At 39.1% G+C, this 10,495-nt stretch overlaps 1 protein-coding gene across 1 annotated transcript in view; it reads right to left on the bottom strand.

Annotated features, from left to right (window-relative positions):
- Positions 1 to 358: 358 nt before the first annotated feature.
- BAZ2B (bromodomain adjacent to zinc finger domain 2B) overlaps positions 359 to 10,495 on the bottom strand; it is an 86,879-nt gene continuing 76,742 nt past the window's right edge. Inside the window, exons 27-36 of the mRNA XM_054381379.1 lie at positions 9,222 to 9,886; positions 8,362 to 8,635; positions 8,026 to 8,181; positions 7,405 to 7,565; positions 6,221 to 6,531; positions 5,697 to 5,832; positions 4,055 to 4,201; positions 2,695 to 2,954; positions 2,162 to 2,305; positions 359 to 588 (exon numbers count right to left, since the gene is read on the bottom strand). Coding sequence (XP_054237354.1) covers positions 435 to 588; positions 2,162 to 2,305; positions 2,695 to 2,954; positions 4,055 to 4,201; positions 5,697 to 5,832; positions 6,221 to 6,531; positions 7,405 to 7,565; positions 8,026 to 8,181; positions 8,362 to 8,635; positions 9,222 to 9,886 — 2,408 coding nt within the window. The 3' untranslated portion in view covers positions 359 to 434. The remainder of the gene's footprint in view (positions 589 to 2,161; positions 2,306 to 2,694; positions 2,955 to 4,054; positions 4,202 to 5,696; positions 5,833 to 6,220; positions 6,532 to 7,404; positions 7,566 to 8,025; positions 8,182 to 8,361; positions 8,636 to 9,221; positions 9,887 to 10,495) is intronic.

Genomic DNA, 10,495 nt, shown 5'->3' with positions numbered 1-10,495 from the left:
TACATTCACTAAAAAATAAACTACAAAGTAAAAAAATGAAAAATAGATATTTATTGAAAGGGAAAAGAGAACCATTTCCCCGAGTAGAGCTCTGGTGGTTGAATATTCAGTGCGTTTTGATATATTTTAAATTGCTATTGCACTATAACACCCCTTTCTTTGAAATTCTTTGGGTGTGCTTCCCTGTTCTACCTAAATTAGTTTGTTAAAACACACAAACCAATAACCAAGGGGCCATGGTTGCTGTAGGAGTGAAGCCTTTAGAACTAGTATCACAACTCTGTGATATTTTAAAGGAAACAAAACAGTCATTAGTTACGCGTGTGCCTTGCACTTCCATGTAAATACAGTTCACATTGCTGGTCTTATCAGTCCTCATTTAATGGAAAAAACAAAACAAAAGAAGACGACAAAGAAAAAGAGTTCTGGTAACTTCAGCTCACTTTAAAAATCTCTGTCCATTTTTTTTCAAAATACTTCCTCATGTTGTGGCCAGCCCTGCCTATGTCAGAATCATCTTCATTAAAGGTTTCACAGTTGTCAAAAACAAGCCTGACATCTAGCGAAAACGCTTCAAGGTTAGGGTACCTGAAAGAAGAAAAAGGTGAATGATTTTTGGAACATGGAAAATTCAAAGGGGAAAAAAAAAAACAAAAACAACTTTTAACTACATCAGAAAGAACTGCATTACAGAATCACACAGAATCAACCAGGTTGGAAGAGATCTCCAAGATCATCAAGTCCAACTCATCACCCAACCCTATCTAATCAACCAGACCATGGCACTAAGTGCCTCATCCAGGCTTTTCTTAAACACTTCCAGGGACGTTGACCCCACCACCTCCCTGGGCAGCACATTCCAGTGGGCAATCTCTCTTTCTGGGAAGAACTTCTTTCTAAGATCAAGCCTAAACTTCCCCTGGTGCAGCTTGAGACTGTGTCCTCTTGTTTTGTTGCTGGTTGCCTGGGAGAAGAAACCAACCTTCACCTGGCTACAACCACCCTTCAGGTACATTAACCTCAAGCAATTTACAACCAGGCATAGAATATTCAGTAAATGCTTTACATGTCAATTATGCTTCTCATTTTTTAGTTCTAATTTAAATATTAGCAGGAAAATTAACATCAGTGGAAGGAAATACTCTCTCCTCATTGTACTTGTTATTTTCCTCAAAACACTCTGCAAGGCAAAATTTAAAGCCTGTACTGGAAAACAAACTGTTTTTGAATTAACTTCCCTGCTCCCTTGGATAGCTTTCTAGTTACAATGTATAGCTATTTTGTATTTATTCAGCTATTCTTGGGCTCGACTTCTTTCAAAACAGGTGTGGAGTACAGCTGCATTTACCTAAGAGCGGAACAATCAGATACAAAAAAAACCCTGCCCAGATCAATCCTGAAACATTCCCTTTGATAGTACTTTTCATAGTATCCTGAAAATTCACAGCCCAAATAATAATTCCTGAGAATACTGGAAAGCTAAGACAAGTTACAAGACTACTGATACCAGTGAGCATGCGTGGAGCATTTAAATCTCATGTTCATGGGAGAAAAAGCCTGAAGAGGTTAAACAGGCCCTTGAGCTATCCTAAGAAACTTGCTTTGTGTGGAGCTGACGGACACTGAAGAGGGTCAGTCTTTGTGGATGACAACATTCTCTTTGGCTGTGGGGAGTCATTAGAGCACAGGGATGTAACAAAGAGGGAATGGGAACAGAGGCACATAATGTCTTTCTCCTTTCTAAGAAGTTATGCAGTCTAATTCTAGGATTGTAAAATTAGTAACCACTACTACTGGAATGTTACCTGGCTTCCCACTAGAGTACCAATTCACTCTGCAGCTACATCATTTAGCTTGAAGCCCACACAGCTGGTTCTCGCTTACACTAAGACCTCAGTGAGAAAAGATGAGAAGGAAAAAAGATTTCCTATTGACTGATTTTACGCATCTGACCTGATGTTCTCCTACCTGACTACTTCACTTAAAAAGGGCAAAGACAAAAGGATACAGTTAAGAATTTTCATTTTGACTGTAAAAGTAATCAGAGGGGCCAGAGCAGGCAGGTCAAAAGAGCTTAACTGATTTTTTTTTTTAATATAATGTATTTCAATATTTAAGTGTTTTCAAAATGTAAAATAAAATTTATAATAGGTTTACTTACTGTCCACTACTTAGCTTGTCTCTAATGGTGGAAAAGTCCATAGGTTTTTTAATAACTTTCTTATAACCAGGAACAAGTTTCAAGTTTACAGGAAGTAAGAAAGGCCAGGCATCTTCATGAGTTTCCAATTCTGAGAGGATCATGCTGAATAAAAGAAGGTTTTCAATCAGTATTTTTAAGCTCTTCACATATTCACACAAGTTTTTCACTGCTCCATAAATCCAGCACATACTGCCAACCTATTCTCTTCGTAAAAGGAAAGCATTTTATTCTGTGCCCTCTGTAACTTGGAAGGGCCTGGAAGAGACTTCACAGACCATGTTCTAACACTGGGTACTTTCCTCTTGGGCTTCATCACCAAATACAGGAGTTACTCCCAGTATGCACACAGTAAATCCTTATACATGCACCCAAATTATCACAGCCTTTATGGGAAATGTGACAAAGGACACTGTTCCCCAGAACAGAGATAACAAATAATCTGATGCTACTTTTTTCAACAATGCTTACCCAACCTTAGAATTTGTCTTTACCTGCACATAGCCAAGTCCTTGGAGTCATCTCTTCTTGGTTTCTTAACAGCAGTGAAATTTTCTTGCTTTAACTGGCTTACAGAAACATTTTCATCCATTTTTCTTTTTTTAGGGTCTGGTTTTCCTCTTTTTAAGGCGGCGCTTGTAGTTGCAGAGTCTTCATCCTCTGTATCTCCTGCCAATTTCCTGCTTCTCTTCTGTTCATTATTTCTTTTCCCTTTGATTTGAAGTTTCTTTATTTTTAGAGTTTGACCACTTGCCTACAATAGAAGGAACTGAAATAAGCAATAACCAAGACACTCCAGAATCCTGTTATTGCTGTCAGACAGCAATGAAGATCAAACAAACAGAAGTATCAAAGAATTTAAGTATTTATTACCAGAGTTATTTACTTTTTCCTCTTCTCTAAGGGGACGTAAGGCTCTAGAAATTCCTGGTTTTAGTGATTTAGGTTCTCAACTTGTGACAATATAAAAGCACCCAACCTTCATATTGATAAAAAAGCACCTCCTGACAAAGCAGGCTTGCCTATTCCTAGAAGACTGATATTACCACAGCTGCAATAGTGTGTTCATTTTCAAACAACTGTGATATTTCCAAGACATGGAAAACCAGAAAAGAGCTTTTAAAAAGTCAACAGCCTGCCCAGGTGGCCAAGAAGGCAACCAGCATCCTGGCTCAGATCAGCAATGGTGTGGCCAGCAGGACCAGAGAAGGGATTGTCCCCCTGTACTTGGCACTGGTGAGGCTGCACTGTGAATACTAGGTTCAGTTCAGCCCCCTCACTACAAGCAACACGTGGAAGTGCTGGAGAAGGTGTGAACAAGACCAACAAAGGTGAAGGCTCCAGAGATTTGTGAGGAGCAGCTGAGGGAATTGGGGTCTTTCAGCCTGGAGAAAAGGAGGCTCAGGGGAAAGCACCAGGCTCTCTACAACTCCCTGAAAGGAGGCTGAGGCAAGGTGGGTGTTGATCTCTTCTCCTAAGGAACAAGCAACAGGACAAGAGGAAATGGCCTCAAGTCACACCAGGGGAGATTTAGGTTGGACATGAGTAACAATTTCTTCCCCAGAAGGGTTGTCCATGCCTGGCTCAGGCTTCCCAAGGCAGTGGTGGAGTCCCCCTCCCTGGAGGGGTTTCAAAGGTGTGTAGACATGGTGCTATGGGATACGGTTCAGTGGTGATCTGGCAGTGCTGGGTTGATGGTTGGACTTGATGATCTTAATGGTCTTCTGCAACTGAAGCAATTCTATGATTCCATGATTTGGTGGCAGCCAAAGAAAGAACATATAGAGACCACTGCTGTCACTGAAAGAAGCATGTAGTCACTCTAAGTCACTTCACCTCTGTGGTTATTGTTACCTTTGCTATACAAGCAGGGCAAAACCAGTCACCATCTGGTATGGTCGTGATCTTGGGTCTGTGGCAGTAGGTATGGCAGCCTTTATCGCAGCCATCACAAAGGAGCAGCAATTCCTCATTGTCTCCCTTTCGGCAAATCTGGCAGTACTGTAACATGAAAAATGGATTTAATTCCTTTTGTTACACTTGAAATGTGGGAGTGGTACCTAAGTTACCCTTCCCCTCCAAACACAAATTCACTCTCAAAATTATTCTGCTTCTGTTTTTCCACAACCAGTCTACCAACAATCACATTTTTAAAAGAATGTATAGGCACGATGTGAGGAACTAATCTAAAGGCTACCTTTGGGAAAACATTTGAACAGCAACTGACTGCAAGACATTTGTGTCCTACAGCACACAAAACTGGGGTTACTTTCTACATTACATTAATGTTGATAAGAAGTAAAGGTATCTTAGACTCATCAAAATCACTTGGCCCACACACACTGTCTCAGAAATCTTTTCTTCACCTATGCCAAATTCAGTAAAGCAAAACACACATCTGGACTTTTCTTCCAGAAGCTTAAAGGCCTCCACATTTTCACCAAACGCTTATACTTACTATGTAATTAAATACACAGAACATTCCAATCAAATTGAAAATGTACTTTTTTTTTAATAATAATAAAATTCTGACCCTTGAAACATTCAAAATGCTTTTTCAGGTGCTCCTACTGAAATCATAAGATTTGTTTTCTTTGAAGACACACTTTTAAACTTATAGCTATACAAACTCAAACATACAGCCTTACACTACAGTTTCACTTACATTATTTTTAATTGTCCAAATGTAATTAGAATCTATATAGGACTGGCAGAAATTTAAAAAAAAAAAAAAAAAAAAGGTCAGGGAAAAGACCACTAATAGAAGAATCACTTTTTGCCACCCATTACATAGCACTGGCTATACTTCAGCACTACTGCTGTAGCAGTAGTTTTGTTTTCATAACTTTGAGGTTCAAAAGTCCATGCGAATGTTGACACATGCATTCTGAAGGCCTTCTTTGTATTCACAGTTTACACAGATCTACTACTGCTTAAGCAAACAAGGAGACAGGGATTTCAGCCTATTTGCTCCCACATCTGCCCAGTTTGCACCTTCAGTTGTGAGAAGTGTGCTTGCAAAGCAGCCACACATTTAGAGCATCCCAGCTTTCTGACAAATGAAGTTCTTAACTGGGATATGGGATAAAGAACCTCTGTAAGGCTTATGCCACAGATGAGATCAGAACTATTCCATCAGATAAGAGCATCTTCCGTCAGATGGAGACAGAAATTACTCTTTTTTTTAACCTAAATGTTAACCACAATGAGTAATTACCATGTTTAAAAAAAAAACAAAAAAGTTATAGGGGCTTTTTATCTTAGAAAGTTCAGGAAGCTCACTTTGGCAAGCAAGGAACAATCTTCTCCATCAGACTTATATTTACATGTGCATAATATACAGGTTAACTGCATGAAGTTTTACATGCTGTAGAAATAAATCCATTATTGACCATGGTATCTTAAAAATGCATCAAGTGGGCAAACAGGAGACAGCAAAAATAGTTTAGTTATACGTTTAGTTATATATTTTAAAAAAATAATTAAAACCACTTACAACTTTCATAATAGATTTTTCCCATGCTATTGATTTCTGCAGCTGCTGAATGCACAGAGCAACCTGTGCAGCACTGCGTGCTTCTGACAATGCCCTTCTCCATACCCTTAGCCCTGGAGCAATATCCTCTTCAGTTCTGCATTGAAATACAAAGAAATTAAGTAGGTCACATCCACATTTGCTTATGTTTACACGTGGAACAATCATTGTCACATTGAAAGCCAAGCAATGACAAAACGTACACAGCCAATAAGTATAAGGCTTAAGCAACTAAATTTCATGTAGTGCACAGACTGTGGCTACGTGCCTCAAAGCTTAGTCACAACCAGTTAAATGTAAGATAACTTTGCAAGATTATCAACAAACGTAACAAAAAAAATATCTTGACAAAGCACCATGCAGAATAACATGATCCGTGTGGATCACAGACATACAAGAAAGTACAAAGATAACAGGCAATAAGAAAATAGGCTCCAATTAGCAAAGAAGCACAATAATTTTTCAAGTTAATCTCAATAACCTACCCGTCACCATCACCACTAATGGATGGTGCAGGAGCAGGGACAGTAACTGTGCCCACATTATCCAGTTTGATCTGAATGGTGGTACTTAAGGGGCTCTTCAGATACCTTCGCTCTATGTTCCGCTCCAAGTCAGCGAGCCTGGTGACAGCTATATCTAGAGGGTTGTCACTCCTCCGCTCTAGAGAGCTGGCACTGCCTTCTCCGCCTCCAGCACAATCGCCATCGTGCTTCTTGTGCAATCTAGTAAGTGACTTATGTTCACGATATACCAAGTCGTCTCTCTCTGAAGCAGGTTCAGGACACAGCCAACCCTATGTTAATAGAAAGGTTTGTGCATTTATTGCTTGCTGTTAACCGAGTGTGCACACAGAGGAACTGCTCTATGGAATCAATCTAAGCAACTGAAGCGCTGTTCCCAGTAGATCTTGGTTACTTGTAATCCATCTGTAGAGACAGTTTCCAAAACATCCAGAGAACTAAAATAATTAATCAAAAAACACAAGCATTACCAGACTTTCTGAAGGGACCTCTCTGCAACAGTCTGCATTCTGATCTCCTTTTGAAGTGTCCTGTTCTAATGGTCAAAACATCAGAAAAGGTTTGTCTGTCCAACAGGTTCAGGAGACAGTATTGATTTGTCACACAGAAAAGCATTGCCCCAGAACAGACTAGATGCCAAATCCTACATCTGTGCTATAACCAAGCACATGCAAGCTGATATCCTTACCCCCACCCTGGAAAAACTCCAAGCTGTAGTGGTGACCAGTAAATTCTTAACTCTTTCAGACTCACAATACTCAAGCAAAGGCTATTCTGAAAGCATGAACAGCAACCATTACCCAAACTCGACAGAACTCTGCCAAACCCCACTGTAACCAAGCAAGTTATAAGCAATAAAATCATTGTGTTCACAGAAGATTAAGAATTGTGCAGGGAGCTACACACTGTCCAAGACAGTCTCCAGAAACTGCCATTCCGAGAATCTTCAGCTGAAGATTTAACAGCAACAGAACGTTTCAAACACAAATAATATCCACGACACTGCTACAGCAGAGTTGTTTTATTTGCAGACAATTCGAGCTGGAATAAGAAAGCACTTACCAACAACAAAAGGACTGGCTACTATCTACTTCAAATTCTTACCAATTACTTCAAAGAGACATTTTACTAAAAGTTGGTTTTACCTTAACTTGTAAGCTAGCTGATGCAACTCTCCTCTCTAGATCTTCCACCTGCTGAAGAATAGCGAGATCCATCTCCATTGCTTGTTCTTCTACTGACCAGTTTTCCACAACATCTCGAGTTACCTGGTTATCTTCATTTTCATTGATATCAATAATTGCAACTGTATTTGAGAATCACATTTTTATTATTTTAATTAGTATTGCAACTTCCAGGTAAATTCAAACTGATTTACCTGTCACTCCAGTCCAAAGCTGAGGAACTGTTGTAAAAGCACACTACTCTTAGGATACCCAATATGGAGAACAAATTCTGCAGGTTGTAAAACTTGCAATTTCAAGGCAAGAAGGGCAAGGAGAAGCTGAGCTTAAGGGTTACAGAGCTGAAAGAGCTTGAAAAGGTTACCAACACTTAAACCACTACAGCAACTTGTATTAGACAGGATTCCTCCAATCCTGCAACCTTCCAGAACAAGGCTGGTGAAAGGTAACTACAGACAAGGAGATCTTTACCTTCTTTCTCCAGCCACTACTCTAACTGTGTATCTAAAGTCACCTCAAAGAGCTCTATGCCAGTCATCTCTTATGCCCCAACACCACATTTAACAATTATCAATTACATACCATCCTTGTTTTTGATGCAGGCCAGAGTGATGTAATCCATGTGTTTCTGTATTTGCTTTTGTAAGGCCTTTTCTCTTATTCCCCTGAGATGCAGCACTTTAAGCAAAGATTTTAGGTCCTCTGGATCAGTAATTCTCCACCACCCATACTGCATTTCTAAATCAAGACAAGCACATGAATACTTGGGAAGGCATTTTTTAGGCATCACATACAATCAGCTAGAAAAATCACCTAGTTAAATTACAAAGGAAAATTATTATCAAAAAGTTCACATTGCAGCAGCACTGTAGGAATTCTCCTTCACATAGTTCCCTCTTCCTGCTGTACCATACTTACCTTCTGGTATAGGTTTTGGGTTAGGATAATCTGCTGGCTTGGCTACTTCAACAGCTGTAGAAGGGGCAGAAGCAGTTTTGTCAGTCTGTAGTGCTGGTGATTCACTCTTACTTGCAGGAGCACTTGATGCCAAGAATGAGTTACCATTAACTTCTGATAATCCCAGCCCAGATCCAAGTGCAGGTAAAGGCGATGAAAATGGAACATTTGAAGTAAGAACTCCTGTAGGCCATCCACAAAACTGAAGTCCCATTATAGGTAGCCCAGTCTTCATCTGCTACATAGAACAGATTGTTAACACAATCACAATTACCACTATCCATTACTACAAAGAAAGCTGAATTATGATTAGGATGCTATTTGTGAAACAATAACCAGACATGAACAAAGCCTTTACTTAGGTCTTTCATTAGTTTAAGAAAAACAAGCCTAACATTGACATGTTGCACTCCTTATTAGGGCCCTGTTAAAGCCTCCCAAATAACAGCTTTTAAATGCTTCAAGCTTTTTTAATACCTTTAATTCCTTTTAAAGGAATTTGTTTGCTGTCTTTTCATTTAATACCAGTGGTCAACCTCTTAAAAACCAAATTAAATTCCTCAAATATACATACAAAATATTGTATGTTGGCTTACCTAATTTTACCTTAATTTTTTTTTTTTGGGGAGGGGTGTCAAAAAACTTCTAGCATTATAAAACATCTGTAATATGGAATTAGTTATTAACATTTATGAACAGAAAAAAATAATTAAAAATATGCAGACAGAATGACAGCATTTCTGAGAAATAATTTCTCTGAACAGAAATTCTGCCCAAATACACACAGCAAATTCAGACCGCTCAAAAGTTCCTGCATTTACCTGCAGTGGTGACAATGCAAAAGGACTTAATCCCATGGGACTCTGTGCAGAGGTGGAGCTCAGAAGAGGTGATGGAACAGGTGAAGGTGACTTTGATGGTGGATGGGACTGAGGAGTAAGTGAAGTTGTAGTAGCTGGTGTATCTATGTGGGTAACAGACATGTCATCACAGGGTGTTCTCGGTAGAAGGCTGAACCACTGTCTGCTCTTCTCAGTAAGAGTCTTCAACAACTGATCGTTTGGAATTAGCGGAGAATTGTAAAACTTTCCTGTTCCACTTGCATTAGGGCTGAAAAGATTATTGGAATCAGGCTTCTCAAGGGTGCTTTGTGATCCAGAGGGCTGAAGGCTACAGAGGGAGGTCTTTGAGTTACTTGGATAGGACAACGTGCAGCCATTTGCTGCGCTGCCATTAGGCTTTGGGGACATAACATCTGACTCAGGTGGCATTTTTGCTACCTCCAACAGTTTGCTCAGTTTTGAAAATGACCCAGGCTTTTGTAAAAACAAATTAGTGTTGTCCTTTTCTTTCAAATCTTCTTTTTGCTCACAGTGAGTTATATTTAAACAGTGTAATTTTTCTTCAGTCTCAAATTCTTCTTCTTTGATATGCATGCCTTCCATCTTTTTTGACTTCTCTTTTTCTTTTGCAATTTCTTCCAGGCCTAAAAATGCACAAGAGATGTATATGGAATGTAACAGATCAATTACTTCAAGACCACCTTCTATCATCATACTTCAATAAAAAAACTGCTTCATTTTTGTCTCAACACACGTTATCTTTTTTCTTTATTAATAAATGAAATCACTTCTCACTTTGCAGAAGAGAACAAGCTTCAAGACAGAGACTTAAACCCAGCTAAGTACCTGGAGGAGGAAATAACCTCAACATAGTTACAGTGTTCTCCCTTTAAGATGTATGTCTGAAGTGGTTTGACAGAACAAAGTCTTTGAAAAGGACAGGTTCCTAGCAGCTTTCTTTTTAACAAGGCTCTCCATACAAAAACTCCTGTTTTTATTAAGAGGGACCAGTTTATAGCCTTAAAATTATTTTTGTAAAAGAGCCTTTCATTCAACTCACAGCCAACTACAAAAAGGAAGATGAAAATTCCTGTTGTAAAATCAAATATTCACCAAATATTGAGACATTGCAATATTAAATATTTTTCCTCTTTGAATAAAAATCAGTAACAACTTTTGACTGTGAAACAACGTCAATATTCTGGAAAGCTTGAAACTCTTTCAAGAGCCACCCAGCCTGACAGCTGGGACTC

The sequence above is a fragment of the Indicator indicator genome, chromosome 5 (genome assembly GCF_027791375.1).
Source record: "Indicator indicator isolate 239-I01 chromosome 5, UM_Iind_1.1, whole genome shotgun sequence".
In the NCBI taxonomy this organism is placed as follows: domain Eukaryota; kingdom Metazoa; phylum Chordata; class Aves; order Piciformes; family Indicatoridae; genus Indicator; species Indicator indicator.
Note: the sequence above shows the minus strand (reverse complement) of the source record. Positions and strands in the feature narration are given on the sequence as shown.